The 19,363-nt window shown below is 47.6% G+C and overlaps 1 protein-coding gene and 1 long non-coding RNA gene across 19 annotated transcripts in view; one reads left to right on the forward strand and one right to left on the reverse strand.

Annotated features, from left to right (window-relative positions):
- The first annotated feature begins 9,298 nt into the window (after positions 1-9,298).
- On the forward strand, positions 9,299-17,110 carry LOC103101283 (uncharacterized). The gene is made up of 3 exons (XR_465713.3): positions 9,299-9,732; positions 9,945-10,180; positions 16,003-17,110. It is a non-coding gene; the product is annotated as an uncharacterized LOC103101283 (long non-coding RNA).
- A 19-nt stretch (positions 17,111-17,129) lies between these two features.
- The window catches only part of PTPRS (protein tyrosine phosphatase receptor type S), a 223,695-nt gene continuing 221,461 nt past the window's right edge, over positions 17,130-19,363 (reverse strand). For all 18 annotated transcript variants that reach the window (XM_056822484.1, XM_056822481.1, XM_056822477.1 and 15 more), the window contains one exon: positions 17,130-19,131. In XM_056822484.1, coding sequence (XP_056678462.1) covers positions 19,063-19,131 — 69 coding nt within the window. In that variant the 3' untranslated portion in view covers positions 17,130-19,062. The remainder of the gene's footprint in view (positions 19,132-19,363) is intronic.

Raw genomic sequence — 19,363 nt, forward strand, 5'->3', positions numbered from 1 at the left:
TGTGTCTGTGCGACCCAAGCCAAGGCATAGCACCTCTCTTAGCCTCAGTTTCCTCATCTGTAAAATGGGGACAATAATGGCACCTGCCTCCTAGGGTTGCTGTGAAGCTCAGATAAAAGAATAGAGCCCAACCCTCAAGCACTCTATTAATTGCTCACAGTGATGCAGGTACCACCTTTGGGTCTCAGGTTCTTCCTTCATAAAATGAAAGTGTGAGAATTGAGGATTTCCTTTCATTTCTAAAAGCTTTGAACTCAGGGCTCCTGCCTCTCAGTTTAAGTCTTACAGAAACCTCCTACCTCCCTTCAGTGCCCTCCCAGCAGCCAGGCCGGAGCAGAGGAAGCCCAGGCTGGCCCAGTGAAAATTCACTCCATCATTGGGAAAGTGATTCCCTCAGGGATGGAAAGCAGCTTGGCAAATGCGCCATGATGGATCCTTCCTGCCACCCTGAAGTGCCCCTCCTTCCCGCCAGCCTGCCTGCCGTCTGGACTCTCCTGCATTCAGTCTGTACCCTGTAGACCAAGGTGTTCCTGCTGCTGTTGGCTGACTCATTCTGCAGAGGAATTAGAGACTGGCCTGGGGGTGGGGGGAGAGAAAAGCTAACACTACCAGATGACAGAGAGCTAATTATGTTCTCCTGTCTGAGAACTCCCTGACACCAGACTGATTGACTGCCTTGCCAGGCTGGGGAGGTTGAAGGAGGCCTGGAAACATCCAAGGAATGGTGGCCGTTCCAGACCCCCAGGACCCCTGTTGAGGAACAGTTTTGAATGGAACCTTTCATGCCGTCTGGGATGATACATAGAGGGTAGAGGGTAGAGAGTTTGGAGTCAGGGAAATCTGGAATCAAATTCTACTTCTGATGTTGGTCAGTTATTTTTCAATCATATCTGACTCATGACTCTATTTGGGGTTTTCTTGGCAAAAATACTAGAGTGGTTTGCCATTTCCCTTTCCAGGTCATTTTACAGATGAGGAAACTGAGGCAAGTTAAGTGACGTGTCCAAGGTCACACAGCTAGTAAGTGTCTGAGACTAGATTTGAACTCACAAAGATGAGTCTTCCTGACTCCAGACCTGCCACTCTATCCACTGAGCTAACTAGCTGCCCACCAACTTCTGATTCTTGCTGGCTATACAACTCTAGGCAAGCCATTTCTCTGACTCTCAGTTTCCTTATTTGTAACATGGGGCAAGTAATACCCCTTGCTCCTATCTGACAGGCCCACTGTGAGCCTTAAATGAGATGATGGATGGAAAGTGCTTAGTTCACTTTAGAGGGTCATATAAATGTCAGCAGTGATGATGATAATGTTGATAACAGCTCCCATTCTCCAGTTCTGTTTGGCTTACAAAGCTCTCTCCTTATCACAGCCCAGAAAGGTAGGCAGTACAGGTGGAGAGACAATTTTTTAAAAATTTAAAGGTATTTTATTTCCCCAATTACATGTAATAACTTTGGAAAGACATTTGGTTACAGGGTATTTAAGTTTCAAAGTAGGACACACACACTCCACCACCGCCGCCTCTGCCATGACCTCCAACAACACTAACAACAATAAATAAAAAATGGAAAAGATCTGGGAAGATAGTCCTAAAAAATTATTCAGATGAGAAAACCAAGGTTCACAACTCGGATGTGTGGCTGGCATCAGGGGCCTGACTCCCCTATCACAGAGACACCATAGATTCCTCCCACTTCAGGCAGTGAGGCAGCAGTGGATAGAATCCAGCTGTCAATAGAGTGCTCGACCTAGAGATTTTACAATCTTTGAGGTGATTCCTGAGAAGGAACTGGGCAGACTTTCACAAATGATATTCTATAGCATACCACATTTCAACAGCTCCACAACTGACTGAAAATTGTAGAAAACAGAAGATCCCTCCGTAAGCCTCCAAAGAATTAAAGTTTAGTCATCCAAAGGATGATTAATAGGTTCATGTTGGGCACGAGGAGACTGCAACATATTATTGGTAAAGAATCAGCAGAAAGGATGTCACAGGAAAGATATAAGACCAGAAAAGAAGGAGGGATTGCTAAATGAAGTAGCAGGAATGGAAGATAACCAATGGGTATTTGGCATGCTGTGCTGGAATGCATGAGGAATGAGTGTGCTGGCCAGCACAGATGCATGTGGTGGATCTTGCTCACTGGTGCAAAGAACCTTGGTCCAAAGGCTTTGAAGAAGTTTGGGGAGAGAAAATGGTGAGCTTCATCACTTGATATCAGAGTAAGTCTAACTGTGCTGGCTAGATGACCTCCAGGGAAGTCTTGAAGTGACAGAAGAACAGAAAGAAGACCTCAAATTACCACGCCATTGGGAATGATAAAAGCAATAATTGTTATATCTAATAATATCTCTACTAAGATATGTGAATATCAAGTCATTGTTGTTCATCCTTTGTTTTTGAAGAGGACCAGTGACATCAAGGAACGATGTCTTGACTTGTTTGTGCACTGGATTCAAGTGAAGCAGAGTTGGACAAAGCTGTCAGCCTCCTCTTTTCTAAGTCCAGTGACAAGACAAAAGTCAAGATGACTGGTGATGGCCGGAGAAACCCTTGGTATCTTTGATGGCTGACCAAGCTCTAAGTGTTCCATAGTGCCTGCTTCAGCTGCCTTCATGGTTGCCAGAACAAATTCTGCTGGGGGGAAGACTTCACATGCTTGCGGTAGATCCCCCTAAATCATTAATGGGTTGGAGGCTTGCCATTTACCCTCACCCTGCTTTAGCCCGTATAGAATATAAATATACATAACTATGGGAATGATATCTAGAAAGATTGAAGAAGAAAATAATATATAATGAAATGTTAGATATAACAATAACGATGTAATTTTAGCTAGCTTTTAAATAGCATTTTAAGGTTCTGCAAAGCACTTTATAAATACTATCTCATTTGCTCCTCACAACAATGATGCAAGGTAGGTGCCATTATTCTCTCTCTCAATATATATATATTTTTCCAGATGAGGAAAGGGAGACAGACAGAGGGTAAGTGACTTACCCAGGGTTATACAGTTAATAAATGTGTGAGGCTGGATTTGAGCTCAGGTCTTCCTGACTCTAGGCCCAGCACTCTATCCACTGGGCCACCATTCTGGGTAGGCAGAGATAGTCAGGTTCCTCAATTCTGGCAGTGGATATTGTGGACATTGAGATGCTTGGGCAGTTCTGGATATGAGTAAAAAGCCTTGGCTTTCCCAGTAGGAAGGATTGGAGCACTGGGATTTGGGGCTTTCAGGTTCTCTGCTGCCATTGGGGATTCTGGAGTTAACCTTTTATTTTTTAAACCCTCACGTTTCGTCTTAGAATCATTACTGTGTATTGGTTCCAAGGCAGAAGAGTGGTAAGGGCTAGTCAATGATGGTTAAGTGACTTGCCCAGGGTTACACAGTTAGGAAGTGTCTGAGACCAAGTTTGGACCCAGAACTCCATCTCTCATTTCTTTTATCTTATTTAAAAAAAAAACAAAACCTTAACTTCTTCATAGTATCAATACTATGTATTGGTTCCAAGGCAGAAGAGTAGTAAGGATTAGGCAATGGGGGTTAAATGACTTGCCCAAGGTCACACAGCTGGGAAGTGTCTGAGGCCACATTTGAACCCAGGACCTCCCATCTCTAGGAGGTCCATGGAGAGATTTTAGGGAGTCCTTGAACTTGGATCAGAAAACAATTACATCTTTATTTTCACTTTAGCATTTCCTTCAATTATGGGATTTTTTTTTTGGCCCTTACTATCTGACTTAGAATTGATACTAAGTATTGGTTCTAAGGAAGAAGAGAAATGAGGGCTGGGCAGTTGGGATTAAGTGCCTTGCACAGGCTCTCATAACTAGGTAATGTCTGAGGTCACATTTGAACCCAGGACCTCCCATCTCCAGGCCTGGCTCTCAATCCATTAAGCCATCTAGCTACCCCAATTATGGTTTGTTTGTTTTTTGGATTCTGAGAAAGGCTCCTTGAGCTCCCCCAGAATGTCAGTGGGGTCAAGCAGCACAAAAAAAACGTTAAGAAGCCCTGGTTTGGATCAGCTATTCCATTCTCTAGATGGAGCACAGTGACATCACTCTCAAAGGGGCAGAGGCTAGTGGGTATTGGCAGCCACTTCCTTGAGAGCCAGACAGAAACTCAGGGAGCTTAGTGGTTACCCCTGAACTCCCCAAGATGTTGGGTAAAGTCTGTGCCAGGGGAAGTTCCAACACATGGTTTGGTCCCTCCACCTACTGTGTATGTATCTCGGGGGGTGTATGGGGTGATCAGGCACTGCTGGTGGGATGGCTTGCCAAGCCCTTTTCAGGGATGTTCATCTACCTTTGGTGTTCCCTTCCACCCAACTCTCACCTGTGGTTCCAATAGCTGGAGCATGTGCAGTGGCTGTACCCCCTGAAACCGTTTTGGTAGACAGTCTAAGCTAGGTCAAGGATAACCGGCAGCCCTCACACCCATCAGTGACCTTGGGGGATCTCTACTCCAAGCATGTGAAATCTTCCCCAGCAGAATCCATAGATGGGAACAATCCATTCCAAGGACTCTGAAGGCATCTGAAGCAGGCACAGCGAGGCACTTTGAGCTTGGTTGTCCACTACATCCTGGGCCACGTCCAGTCATCCTGACTTTTGTCTTGCCACCGAATTTGCATGAGTCTGTAAGAGAGTGAGGCCGCCTACTTTGTGCAGCTCTGCCTCACTTCAATTCAATCCACAGGCACATCAAGACATCATTCCTTGATGTCCTGGGTCCTCTTTGAAAAAGGAAGGAAGAACAATAATGTATCTTGTATGTACTGATTTCTTTAAACATCTTCCCATTCAAATGTAAGTTATTTGAGATCAAGGACTGTTTTTACCTTCCTTTGTGACATGTTAACACTGTAGCTGGCATATATTAAGCCCTTTATACAATCTTGTTGATTAATTTAACTGTCTGCTGAAGAACACACTGGTCACAATTCTCTGCCTCACAGTGTCACTTTAGAGCTTTAGAGCTGATCGTTAAATTTTCAGCGTGTGCATTTAGACCTTAGAAATTGGCAAATACAAACCAGGGCTTGATTTATTATTTTGTTGATTGGTCTAGACTTCAGAAAGTGATGGAGAAAATGTTAATAACGCAGATTCAATTTATTTATTAAAAAACAAACAAACCTATAACTCTTAACCTTCCATCTTGGAATCAGTATTGGTTCCAAGACAGAAAAGTGGTAAGGGATAGGCAATGGGGGTTAAGGGACTTGCCCTGGGTCACACAGCTAGGAAATGTCTGAGACCAGATTTGAATTCAGGACTTCTGGTGTTTAACTCTTAATCCATTGAGCCAAAGAGCTGCCCCCCTATGTATTCAATTTTAGAGAGTGTCAGATGTCATATTCTTTCAAGAGTTGGTTGTTAAACATTCCTGTACCTGCACAATGCCAGATATAGAGAGGGGACCCCCTACAATGCTGGGCAGACCCCCCAGTGGAAGATCTTTGGGAGGATGTGGATATAGGACAAAGTCCCCACATCAGCAAGATTTTAGTTTCCTTTGTTGGTCAGAAGTGTTTGTGTATGAGCCCATCTCTTCTAAACTATGATGTGCCAAGCTCCGAAGATCCCTCTGGAGCCAGCAGCAAATGAATAGCCATCAAGGCCAGGCTGAACATTAGATTTAGCAGAAGGCAGAAACGCCACCCATTAAGTCTCATTGTCATCTTCTTCGAGGAAAGAACATTGGTCCTTACCCCCACGCTCTCAGTAGATGGGCCACATAAATGGAAAATCACGCTCCTTTCCCTCTGCTCTTCCGGGCCTTGACGATGATGCAGTTGCCAAGTTACACCTCGAGCCTTTGATTTGGGTCATTTACTTCCCTGTAAATAAGATTCCTTTTCTTCTCTCGCTCACAAATGAGGTGGCTTTGCAGTCTTGTTTTCTGGTTGTTCCAGGGCATTCGATTCTCAGCAAGACCAACCGAAGAACTGAGGGGTCCTTCACCTTATCAGGGGCTGGGAGCACTGGGCCCCTCTCAGATCCTTCCCACAGGCCTCTCAGGGGAAGGGGCCTAATGGTGACATCTTCTTGCATAGGCTCTGATTCTGAGTTTCTTCCTTCTGCCATTACTAAACATCACTAAATGCCTACTACAGGAGGGTGCTAGGCAGAGGGTTCTGGGCAGGGGGCATGCTGGAACTGGCTCTATATGACTGTCAACTTTTCATTGAGAACTTTACATCTCAGAAACTGGCCACCATCGCAAAATCAGGGCTTCTTGCTTATCTAGACTTAAAGAGTGATGGAGAAAATGTTAATTATACAGATTTAACTTAAAAGTGTATCTTGAATTCTTTTTTTCTGGAGAAATGGTTGTCAGACCTTTACCAACACTCCCCTAGTTACATCAGACATTGGGGACCTGCCAGCCCAGCCTTAGCCAGTCCAGCAAAGTTCATGGCGGGGGGGTATCACTGCCCAGGGTTGGTAGCAGGGTTCATGGATTTTCTAGTTGAAGGAGCCTGTCTGCTAAGGAGGTGGTTGGGATCGCATGTTGGAATCATTCATCATTGCAGGATTAACGCTGGTTGGGGGAAAGATGCTCAGAGACTCTGTCACCACACAATGAGGACCCATCAGCATTGGGAAAACTCTAGAGATAGAACCTCTATCTTCCCCCAGCACATAGAATCCACCTTAAAGCCAAACCACATCACTTTTCTGCTTGAGAAGTAGCCTATTAACTCCAAGATAGAGGATGAAATTCCTTTGTATTCTGGACAACCATTTCTCAGCATCCCACGGTTTTTCCATAGCCTTTGGGGCATGTACCAACTTCCTGCCACCATCTTTAACCCAAGGTTTCCTCTGACCCCTGAAACAGCCCTGGATCCTGGCCCTTCCCCTCCAGCTTCTGACTTCACCCCATTCCAGAAGTCATCTCCTACCCACAGAACTGGTTACATACTTGATCTTGCCAGAACCCCCAAGTGTACGGCTTCCAGGTTCATAGATTCTGGAATTCCTTTATGGGACCTTATTATTTTATCATTCCACAACTGTTTTTCATGCTCACACTGATCTCAATTCTTCTACCCTTCTGTTCTCTCCTCAATCACCCCTTGGATACAGGCTATCCTCTCTTCTCTTTTGTGCCTCTGTCTGTCTCTGTCTCTCCCTTGACCCCTTGGTAAATCATTTTGGTTCTCCACTGTCTTCTACTCTTGATTCTCAGGCCTGCTTGGTCTGTGGTTGATCACATCTGACCAAACTCCAACCTAAAATTAATGTCATCATGTTGCCTCCACTTGTATTCATAGAGCTGCTAAGCAGAGCTAGAGAAAATAAACTGTTATTTAGTAGTCTGCTACAAATGTATGTGACATAGTATCAACTGGGTCCTCACTGCAGCCAGGCAATCCTTTTGTTACCTCCCCAAATGATGCTATTCCTCTTGCCCCGGTGGTTATTCAAAATCCCATGGCATTTGCCCCGCCTCAAGCCCCCTTTCTGCACCTCTAAGCTGGAGACTCACCATCAGCCATTAGCTCAGAGCCCCCTTTTTGTCCCTTCACAGACTGCCCCCTTCCTACCTTCCCATTGTTATACTTATTCTCCTCCATGGACTCAACTCAACTTGTGTGCACTTGCTGAGGTCCTCCATGGTGGGACGCTGTCCTTCCTCACCCCTTTCTCCCTGCTTCTTTCAAGACTTACTTTAAATGCCTCCTTCTACAGGAAGCCTTCCCTGATCCTCCCCACCGCTAGTCTCTTTCCTCTAAGATTACTTTCCCTGCATATGTTGTTCCCCTACAGAACATCCGCTCCCCAGGGCAAGGAGGGCCATTTTAGCCTTTGTAGCCTCAGCTTCCAGAATAATGCCAGCCACAAAGTGAATGCTTTATGTGTGTATGTGTTATCATATTACATAGTATATATAATATAATATATATCTTATAATTCTAATATACATTTTATGTTTTTATTTTATTGTATATTTTATTATATTTGTTATTACATATAAGTTTATATTGTATTTATAGCATTTTATAGAATTTAATTCTATTTATAGTGTTATATATTTATATAATTATATAGTATAAAATCATATCTACTTTATTTATTTTATAATTTTATATCTACATATAATTGTATAATTATGTAAGTGTACATATAGGAATATATAGGCTTACATATGTATATTACAGACAGATATACTATATGTGTGCATGTTTATACATACATCACAAACATGTTTCATATATCCTACATGTATATAACGTGCTATAGATAACAGCCATGTGTTTATATGTGTATAAGTACCAGTACATGTGTTTACAACTTCATGTTGTGTGTATGTGTGTTGCAAAATGTATATTTAAGCATGTGTGCATGTGTGTATGTGTCTATGTGGAAGAATATATGGACTTATATAGGCATATTACAAATGAGCACATTGTATGTATGTTTATGTGTGCATGTTTACACATATGCATCACAAATGTATTTTCAAGTGCATTATACATGCATACAACATAATTTGTAAATATTGGCATGTATTTTATGCATATACAAGCACATGGGTATGTGTACTTTTAGATGTGTTGTGCACGCATGTTGCAAGCCTGTATTTAAGCAACGTGTTTACACATGTATATGACAGACATGTGCTTACATTACATTGTATTATATGTACATGCATGTATGTTATGTTTTATGTGGTATATAGATAAGTAGTACATGTGTGTATAGCAGCATATGGTACCTATATGTTATAGATGCACCTGTGGTTAAACATGTTTTTGTTTATCCAGGTTTATTGCAAATGTGTTTGTGCATGCATTACATTGACTGCACTTATGTCTATGTTGTAAACATTGTATAAGTAGTGTATAGGTGTGTAAACATGTATATTATAAATCCATTTTAAGCCTATATTGGAGGCGTGTGTTATTGGACTTGATTTGGCATTCGAAGCCTTTCACCTGCTGCTGTCTCCAGTCTATCTTTCCAGGCCGATTTAACATCCTTTCCTGTTCCCATCCTACACACTCTCTGCTTGGGGGAAACTCAGTCCATTTCCCATCTCCAGGGCTTTGTCCAGGCTGACCCCGCTCTCTGGCCTCCACTTTGCTTCTTGGAGCATGCCGGAAGTTCTGCTGCAGGGTCAGCCCTGAATCGGGCTCCCTCCTTCTCTCGCGGGCTCCCAGGGACTTTGGATACGTTTTGAATGTCCTTCACTAGAAATGCCGCGTGTGCTGTTCAATATTTACCCACAGCTCTCTGGGAAAAATGTCAGCAAGGGGGGGTAGCCAGGTGTAGGGAGGGGACATCCTGGCTTCCAAGCTGTCCGGGTGACCCTGGAAGAGTCACTTCACCCTCATGGCCTAGCCCTGACTGCTCTTCTGCCTTAGAGTAGATCCATAGTAGTGTTCTAAGCCAGAAGGGGAGGGTTTAAAAAGAGTATTATGAAGAATAAAAGCTTGTGGCTAACATTTGTACCACCCAGTGGAATTGCTTGTCACCCCTGCGAGGGGGGAGAGAAAGAAAAGAAATCATGGAAACACGAAAAACATTTTTAAAAGAAAATTAAAAGAAAAACAAACAAACAAAAAAGAAGAGCCTGCCAGGCTGTGGAGCCCCCGGGCAAACCCCCGGATTCCTCCGCCGCTGCTCCCTGGGCGCGGCACTCTCTTCCAGGGCTCCCAGGTTCTCCAGATGGTGTGGGAGCTCAGACTAAGAACAGCTACGTGGAGAGGTAAAGGAACGGGTGAACGGGTGAGGGAGGGACGTGGGGGCGGATGGGAACGATGACCCAGAGGGCACCAACCTGCGGATCCTGGGGAGGCTGGTGGGAATGACCGGGCGGGGATGGGCTGAGCGGAGGAGGAAGCCGAAGAGAAGGAGCCTCGACTTCCACTGCTGGCCCCATCCGGGTACAGGAAGCGCGGGACTCTTTTCCGTTCCCAGAGTCCCAAGGGGCCAGCATGGGAAAAGACCCTGGAGGCCGCGGAGTCTTACAGAGGGCATGCGGTGGTTCTTCAGCATCAGAAAGTCAGATAACAGCGCTTGGGGAAATGAGGCGGCCGGACCTAGAAACCAGGATTGGCACTCCCAGGCCGGGAACGCTCCCTCCTTCACCCTGGCCTCCCCCGCTCATTCACCTGCATGCGGACACTAATTGGAAGAAGCCAAATGTTCTGTTTGTGAGTTCTTTTTATCCCGTTCATCTCGTGCGGGCCTAATTTTATTAAAGTTCCCCAAAGAGGGAATTGTAAATTCATTCGTGCGCATCTTGGCCTGGTCGTCCCCTCCTCTCCCCAGCTAAACACGATTAGGTGTCATCTGGGCCCTGTGATAATTAAAAAGGAGCTGATCCAACATAATTCTTAATTAAACTGTAACGAGGTAAGAAGTTGTGGGCCTTGCTTTGGGGCTCCTGAGGATGCCTCGGCGCTTATGGGCCTGCTGATCCCTTGAATAGAGATGGAAATGGGCTTGGCCCCCCCTTTAAATCATGTCGCTATTACTTAGATGGAAAAAACCAAAATCACCGTCTGGCCTTAGGAGGCCCCCAGAATCTCCAGGTGCCCACAGCCCCCTCTAGTCGCAGCCCCTGAAACCGAGGACTTTCCGGTTCTACTCTCTCAAGGACCAGCTCAAAAGTCATGTCTTTCCCCTCTCCCAGCCCTGGCTGGGCAGGCCTCAGGCTCTGGGTTCAGCATAGGCTCTCCACACAGGCCCTGCTCCAGGGGAATCCCAGCCAGGTTTCCATGATGTTAAAGAGCTTCTGTTCTGTTCACAATTTCAGGGTTTTGAAGGTTATGAAGGGCTTTTTGTGTCTATTTTACAAGTGAAAAAACAGAGGCTGGGACAGGGAGATGTCACACAATGAGGAAGTTCTGGAGTCTAGTTTGAGTCTCCAGACAGCCCAGGCTGGATTCAAACCCACTGCCCTGGCCCCTCACCACCCCTGCCAGGGTGTGCCTTAGGACACATTGCCCTCCAAACGTAATAAGGGCTCAGCCCAGTAATGATGGTTCAGACTCCTATTTCATTCACCTCTCTGCAGGCAGGCCTCAGCCATTTTCCCAACCCCAGACATCTGGTCTTCATCTCAGATCCTTATCTCCAACCCAGTCTCCTCTCTCTCCCCTCCACTCCTCTTTCCTTCTCTCTGTTTCACTCTTCTCTCTTTTTCCCACACTCCTCTCCCTCTTCTTCCTTCCTTTCTTTCTCTCCCTCCCTCTCTCTCTCTTTCTCCCCATGTTCACAACTGTCTTTTAGAGGTTGAACACTAAATAAAGCTGCCTCTTCCAGGAAGCTCAACTTGATCCCCACTCAGTGGGGAACAGCCTTTCCCATAAACTTCTTATACAATTGAGTATTTTGTACCTTTTTGGTTCATCTAAAAAAGAAATCACAGCTGCCTCTTTGGACTAACAAAGTTGATGTCTCAGTACATCTAATTTGTACATGACTCCTTGCTTCCCTTTTTCTTATGCCAAAGACAATCCTTTTTAAAAATAATCCACACATTCCATCTTAGGATCAATGCAAAGTCTGAGGCAGATGAGTGGTAAGGGCTAGGCAAAGGGGGTTAAGTGACTTGCCCAGAGTCAAACATCGAGGAAGTGGTGTCTAAGGTCAAATTTGAACCCAGGACCTCTCATCTCCAGGCTTGGCTCTTGGCACTGAGTCATTGAAGACATAATTCTTATCAAAATTAGTTAAGCAAAAGAAAGTAGAGATCTGGATCATGTCTGACAACAGGGACCTCATTCTATACCCACCATCCATCACTTCCTTAGGACAAGGAACAGGTAAGTTTCCCCATCCGACCTCCAAGTCAAGAATTGATGGTCATTCCAAGCCTTTTTGGGTTATCTTCTGGTGCCTTATCCCAGGCATGGCACATTTGGTTTCTCTCTTGGTTCTGCTAACTTGGCTCTGCATCAGAACCCTCCTAGCTGGGCGATGTGATATTCTAAGCTCTGACAGTCTGTGACTTGGGGGATGGAATGCTCCGGAATGATCTGGGCCATCTCCCCTTCTCTGGTTGTCCCCCCTTCCCATCTCTGTCTCCATCTTTTGGAACGTCATTTCATCTCTATATGACAGCATCGTACAGTGGTACAAAGAAGCCTGTCTTTAGAGATGGAGGTTGTTGTTCAGTTGTATCTGCTGATTTGTGTCCCTGTTTGGAGTTTTCTTGGCAGAGATACTGGACTGGTTTGCCATTTTCTTTTCCAGCTCATTTGACAGGTGGGGAAATTGAGGCAAATAGAGTTAAATGACTTGTCCAGCGCCTCACAGCAAATGTCTGAGACTGGATTTGAAATCAGGAAGATGTCTTCCTGATTCCCAGCTCTATCCACTGTGTTTCTACCTGTTGGAAGACCTGGGTTCAAACTCCAGATTTGCTTTTTATTTTCTTGGTGACTTTACACAAGTCAATTAACCTCTCTGGGCCTCAGTTTTCCTATCTATAAAATGGAGGTGTGTGTGGGGGTGCTTGGACTAGATGACCTCTGATATTCTTTCTAGCTTTAAATTGAGGAACCTTTGCTACTGATGCATTGAAAATAATTGGGGGCAGCTAGGATAGAGAGACAGGCCTGAAGTCAGAAGGATCTGGATTCAAGTCTGGCCTCAGCTTCCTAGCTGTGTGACCCTGGGCAACTCACTTAACCCCATTTGCCTATCTGCCTTAGAGTTACTTCTAAGATAGAAAGTGAGAATTTAAAAAAAGAAAAAAGAAAATGATCGGGTGGGGGTGGAACTTGCATGCCTAACCCTGTCCATTCTCCATTGTAGAATGTTGAGTTGATTGGTTTGAGGGTGGTTGTGGTGGTGGCATGAGGTTGTTTTCTGCCACATAGAGTGTGTTGTACAGTCTGAAAAATGATGCTCACTTGTGTATTGGGCTTTGATCCTAGATTGTCATAAGTAGCCATTATGCAGCTGTGTGTGTGGGGAGAGAGAGAGAGAGAGAGAGAGAGAGAGAGACAGACAGACAGACAGACAGACAGACAGACAGAGAGACAGACGGACAGAGACAGAGAGAGACAGACAGACAGACAGAGAGACAGAGAGAGACAGACAGACAGACAGAGACAGAGAAAGAGAAAGAGACAGAGGCAGAGAGGCAGAGAGAGACAGAGAGACAGAGAGAGAATGCAGGTAGACTCTTGGAGTAGGCAGAAGCCCACGGTTCCTAAACCAGCCCCGGATGCTTGTATCTGGGTAAATTACTCTGCTCCTCTGGACCTCTGTTTCTCTATCTGTGAAATGAGAATTGAATTAGATGACTACTAAGGCTCTTCCTACTCTGACATTCTGGGTTCTATGTTCTAAGCTGCTCCCTCTCTAAGCTCAGACATTCTGGGCTCTGGGTTCTAAGCTGTAAGACTCTTTGTCCCAAGGGCCCTCCCAGCTGTGACACAATGTTCTAAGGCCCTTTCTAGTTCTAATTAGTTCCATGGTTTTGGGCTGGGGCCACAACTCCGCCCCTCCTGACCAGATACTCCTTGCCCTGGCGGTGATCCCACTTAGTCCTCTGAGTGGGCCCTGGGCCTGGTTGCCTAGTGCTACATCTCTGAAGTACAGTTCTGACCTTCTGTTCAAAGGAGCTAGGGATGTTTAACATGGAGAAAGGGGGTTGGTGGGGCCTGGTGGGGATGGGGTGGGACCTGGGGGATGAAGGGTGGGTGGCAGGCAGGATTAGGAGTGGTGGTAGCTGCCAGATTTCATTTCAGTGAAAGGAAACACTTCCTAACTCGAGTGTGGAATGGGTTGCCCCTGGAGGGTTCCCTAGGCTGGCTGAGTCCTCCCATCTTTGTCCTGGGTCTTCTGGTAATTCTGGTCCCATTTCCCTTGGGCTGGGTCTGTGGGGGCCCAGCACAGGCCTTGGGGCTGGGGCCTTTCTCCAACCTCAGTCAACATGAGGTCATTGAGCAAAGAGCAAAAGAGCCATGGGACTCCCTTGGCCCAAGCCTTCCTGGCTGAAAAGCCTTTAGGGCCAGGGGCCAGGGCATGATGGGAGGGAGGGAGGGAGGCTTGGAGAAGCTTTGGGGGTAGAGCCACAGTGAAGAGAAACCAAGGCCTCAAGAATTTCATTTGAGCCACTCAGCAGTTTCCCCTTTGTTTGCAAGGTTAGATATATCCCCTCTGAGTGCACACATGGCAAACCCATTGGCCCTGGGCTGACTCAGAGCTGGAGAAGAGAGCTACTGTGGAGAGGCTGGGGGTGGGGAGAGGAGAGGGGAGGAAAAGGAGGGCAACCCAGGGGAGGGAGACAGGAGCCTTCAAGGAGAGAGAGAGAGAGATGGGGGGAGGAAGAGACAGACAGACAAAAACAGAGAGAGAGAGAAAGACAGAGACAGAGAGAGATGGAGAGAGACAAAAAGAAATACAGAGACAAGACAGAGACAGTCAGAGAGAGATGGAGAGTCAGAGACAAAGAAAAAGAGACAGAGACAGAGAGATGGAGAGACAGAGAGACAGAGAGGAAGACACACACAGAGAAAGACTGAGGCAGAAAAAGATAGAGAAATGGCCAGAGAGAGAGACAGAGACAGAGAGAGATGGAAAGACAGAGAGAGAGTAGAGAGACAGAGACAAAGACAGAGAGGCAGAGGAAGACACAGAAACAGAGAAAGACTAAGGCAGAGATAGAGAGATGGGGGGATCACACACACACACACAGAGCCTACTCTCTGCCCTTACTTTTTGAAGAGGACCAATGACATCAGTCTTGACTAGCTCATGAATTGGATAAGTGAGGCAGAGCTCCACAAAGCCATCAGCCTCATTCTTTCTTCACCTAAGTCTGGTGAGAAGACAAAGGCCAGGACGACCTGTGGTGGTGGTGGTGGTGGTGGTGGTGGCTGGGGATGCAGTGCTTGTGGGAGGCATCTCCCAAACTCACTGATGGGTTTGAGGCCTATTGGATATATGTTGCATATGTGTATATATACAGTCATAGGAAGACTTTTCCTCGGCAGAATGGGCAGATGAGAACAATTTGTTCCAAAGGCCATGAAGTTGGCCAAAGCAGGCACGGTGGACTGCCTAGAGCTTGGTCAGATGTGGAAGAGACCAACGTCACCCATTTCGTCCCAGGCCATTGCCAGCCATCCTGACTTTTGTCTTCTCACCAGACTTGGGCAAGTCTGGAAGAAAGAATGACGCTGACGGCTTTGTGGAGCTCTGCCTCACTTATCTAATTCACGAGCTTGTCAAGACTTATGTCATTGGTCTTCTTCAAAAAGGAAGGACAAAGAACAATGTATATATACAGATACACACACGTATGTGTATATAATAGGTATGGGAGGAGAGAGAGAAGGGGAAAAGAGGAAAGGAGAGAGGAGAGAGAGAGAAAAAATGAAGGAGAAAGAGGAGGGAGAGACAGAAATAGAGGAGACAGAAATAGGGGGAGAATAAGCAGAAGAAGCCCCTCCAGAGTTCTCTTTATTTTCTCCTTTCCTATTTTAGTATAATGCATTAGTCTCTGGGGTTGCCTCTCTCTCTGTGAGGGCCATTTCCTGTTTAGTCTCATCTCCAGCTTCATCTTTAGGTGCCCAATAAATGCTTGTAAACTGCTGAGAGCATGAGCTCAGGGATCACATAGACTGGCGGCAGAGCCAGGTATTCAGAATGCCTTACCAGCAAGGCTCTACTCTGGGCAAATGGGCGTATGTTCAGGGTTCTTTCTTCCTGCCAGACCTGTACTAGATTTGCCTGTTTCTGGAACTGTCCACTATGAGGAGCGCATGGCCCTTCTAGGCTGTCTGTCCTGATCAAACCCTGAAGGATATTGGAAGTCCAAAATCGGCCAGTATCTGTGAGCCCTCACTACTGGAATGCTCTCATTTTCCTTGTGCCTCTCCCAACCCCAAGTGTTCTGGGCCCAGTGGGGTGAGCAGCCAGCAGGGATATGGTCAATATTCTTGATGACTTAAAAGTCATTTGTTGCTGCCTGGTCTGCAGCAACCTTGTCCTTCCCCTTTCTCCCTTCCTGCAGATCACATCCTATGGAGCAGCTGGAAAAGGTACTGGAGGGCTCATCTTGGACTCAAGAATGGCTCTTACTAGCTGTGGAACCCTGGACAAGTCTCTGCACCAACTCAGGCCTCTGTCTTTAAAATGGGGATGACAATCTCACTTGTCCCCTTTCTTTCCACTCACTACCCCCCATCCCCCGCACTGGTTCCCACCTAAAGGAATTGGTTCCTGTTTTCCTGCTCCCTGCAACTGTCATGAGCATCTTTTTGTATGATGAGTCAGTCTGGCTGTGCTACTCTTCTGATCAAAAATGTTCTGTGGTTCCCTGGATAAAATATATATTTCTCAGCCTGACCTAGCAAGCCTTCCACAAGGGTGCTAAAGGGAGTTTTCTGCCTTATTTCATGTTATTTACCTCTGTCCACTATTCTCTACCTCCTGTCACCATTTTCCACAAAGTCTACATTAAAAGCCACCTGTAGGAACATTCCCACTGGACATGCTCCTCCTGTCTTCCTGGGGTCTAGTCAGGCAGGGCTCCCTTCGTGCCCATCCCTTCCCCCTTGAAGAGTGACCCTTTGGTTTCTGACTCCTCGGGCTGGCCACACAGGAAGTGCTTTATAAAGTTGAACAACTTATCCATCGTGGGCTCCCTTCCTCTGCCTCCCCTCAAGAAAAATGCCTTTGAACAAGAAGCCAATGGAGCAGGGGACCCCGATATTCTCTGGTACTCTTCTGTGAGAATTCTATCTCCCCTTGACCAGGACTTCCAGGGGGCTGAGAGGTCTCTGTCCCACCAGAAGGGTCTTCGCCCTCACCCCATCCTCTCCCTTGCCTACCTAGCCAGGCTTGACAATCTGCTCTGCAGACCCCCCAGTGCCCAGTGGATAGAAGTTGTGAGGGTCTTCATAGACACAGCCCCAAAGCTCAAGACCTAGGACTCAGGAACCAGGTAGCTCATTCCCCACCTGAGGGACCTTGGCAAAAGCACTTTCCCTCTTTGGGCCTCAGTCTCCCCATCCTAAAATAGGGCATCCCCATGTCCTAAAGGGTTGCAACACTCTAGTCCTCTCTATTCCCTGGCTTCCCCTTGCTCCCCCCCCCCCCAAGCCAGTTCTTTGACAAAGGAGGCTTCTGTAGACCAGCTTTCAGACAATCTTCCTTTAATACAAAGTCGATATATCTACATACAGAGTGGCAGGAAACCACTTACAGTTTCAGCTTGAAGTAACAGTGGGAAACCCATAGCATCTGCTCTCATACAAAGAGAAAAAACTGGTCTCGGTTGGCATCTGCTTTCCTCCTTCCCCTGGTCTCCCCCATAAAGTCCTGGCTGGGGGGGACAGCAGTCAGAGTGGGGGGCCTGGTCCCACGGCCTTTAGGATTGGGGATGGTGCAGGCCCAGGCCCTCCCTGGTCAGCACAGGAGGTAGGCTGGGTGGCGGTCTGAGTGTGAGTCCCACCCCCCACCTGTACCCCAAGGTCCATCTTCCCCGAAGAGGGGGGCAGCCCCAGGTAGGAGAGGCCTCTTCCTTCACCTCTGCACTTTTGGCAATACCGTCTGAGCCCCAAGGGCCTACGGGCACCTAAGTGGTTGCTCCTGGATGTCTGGCTTCGGCCAGGGGCACCTGCCAGGCTGGGGAAAGGGGGGCTGCCAGGGCAGAAGGTACCATCCCTCCTGCCGCTGGTGGGCGTCTGGTCCTGGCGGGGGAGCTAAAAAGAGGAGGGGGCCTGCTGTCTGGCCTTCTCCCGGCCTCCCCGCGCTTGGAACCGTGCCTGATATGTCTGAGATTTAATTTAAAAACAAAACAAGGACAGTTCATTCTTACATGAGCGAGTTGGACCTTTCCAATGGTAGAAAAGCATATGCAGAAGTAGCGATTCGCACGTAATCTCGTAGATAATCACAGCCAGTACACAGAACGTTTCTACCGTGAAAAAATAGACTGTCTTTGAACGTAATATGAATAAGCAAATTTTCTTTTAAATTCATTGACTCATATTCTGTCAGTTGTTTTTTTAAAAAAAGGAAAAAATACACTATTTAAAAAAAAACGGTAATGTCACTGGTTACAGTTACATCGATACGTTAAAGAAAGCCGCTCACAGCGCAGGGCCGAGGCTCTGCCCTTTCCCGATGGATCTGACGGCTGGGAGGGGGGTTGGGACCCCTTCGGAGACCTCCTGCTTATCCCGAGGGGGCGGGGCCAGCGTGGCGGCGGCAGCGGGGTGGTGGAGGCAGCCTCTGCCGGCCGCAGGCTTCCGCCCCACCTGCAAAGTGATGGATCCTAGTTTCTTCTAGTCCAAATGCTAGGGTTAGGAGGCTGTGGTGGGAGGGAGGAGGGGCAGTCTGCCAGAGACTCCGAGGCCAGAGCCCATGGGCTGGCCTCCGCAGCTCCTGTGCCCCGCCCCACCCCCTCAGGTCCCGCGGGCAGGGAAGCCGCGCTGCCCCTCCCCCCGTGTCTTTTTCTCAATCTTTCCAGAAAGAACTTTTTTTTTTTTGGAATCAAAAAGGAAATGAGGAATGTTCCAAGTATTCAAAAGGGTGATAGGACCCCAGCACCCCGGGAGGGCGGGGCCGTGTCATAACGAGTCTCTTCCCCTGCGCTGCGCTGTAAGTCGGTGTGGTTGTTGGCTCAGGGCTGCGGCGGGGCTCTGCGTGCGTGAGTGGCGGTGGGGGCTGGCTTCCCCTAGAAATGGCCGACCAGATTAACAAAGAAACCAAACTTTGAAGAATGGGACCCAAGCGACTGTGCCCCTCCCCGGGGCGTGGGGGAGGGGCAGGGTGGCCTGGGCCCCAGAGCCGGCTTGAGGTAAGGAGCCCCCGCAGCTCAGGCCGGCCTCGGCGCCTTGAGTTCATGCTGCGGCCTTCCCGAAGCGAGGCCCCCTGGCTGAGCCTGCCGGGGGAGGGGGGCCGCCCCCCTCGCCCGCCCCCTCCCCCGCGCTCTCGCCGTGGTGTCCAAATTAAAAGGTACTTGTTGGGTTCGGTTTGTGGTAATCGGTTGGAGGCCCCTTCCTCGCGTGGGAAGGGGGAGCGTCCGTGCCGTCCGGGCCGTGGTGGCGTGGGGAGGGATGGCTTTTTATGTTGCATAGTGGTCAAAACTTCCGAGGTACTCAAGAGCAGCCTGATAGCAGAACTGGTACTCGTCCTGTGGCAGAGACAGGCCGGTCACGTGGGCCGTCCCCCAGCCCCTCCCCCACCCCGCTCTCCTGGGCAATGCAATCGGGCGCAATCCCCATTTTACCGCGGAGGGAACTGAGGGTCTGTAAAGGATCTACTGAAGGGGAGAAGGTGGGCAGTTGGAGAAGACTAGGGGTTAGAGGGGGGGCCCAGTGGGTGTCTCAGTTGTGAAGGCCACAGGTGCAAGACCCCTACAGCAT

The sequence above is a fragment of the Monodelphis domestica genome, chromosome 3 (genome assembly GCF_027887165.1).
Source record: "Monodelphis domestica isolate mMonDom1 chromosome 3, mMonDom1.pri, whole genome shotgun sequence".
NCBI classification, from domain to species: Eukaryota; Metazoa; Chordata; class Mammalia; order Didelphimorphia; family Didelphidae; genus Monodelphis; species Monodelphis domestica.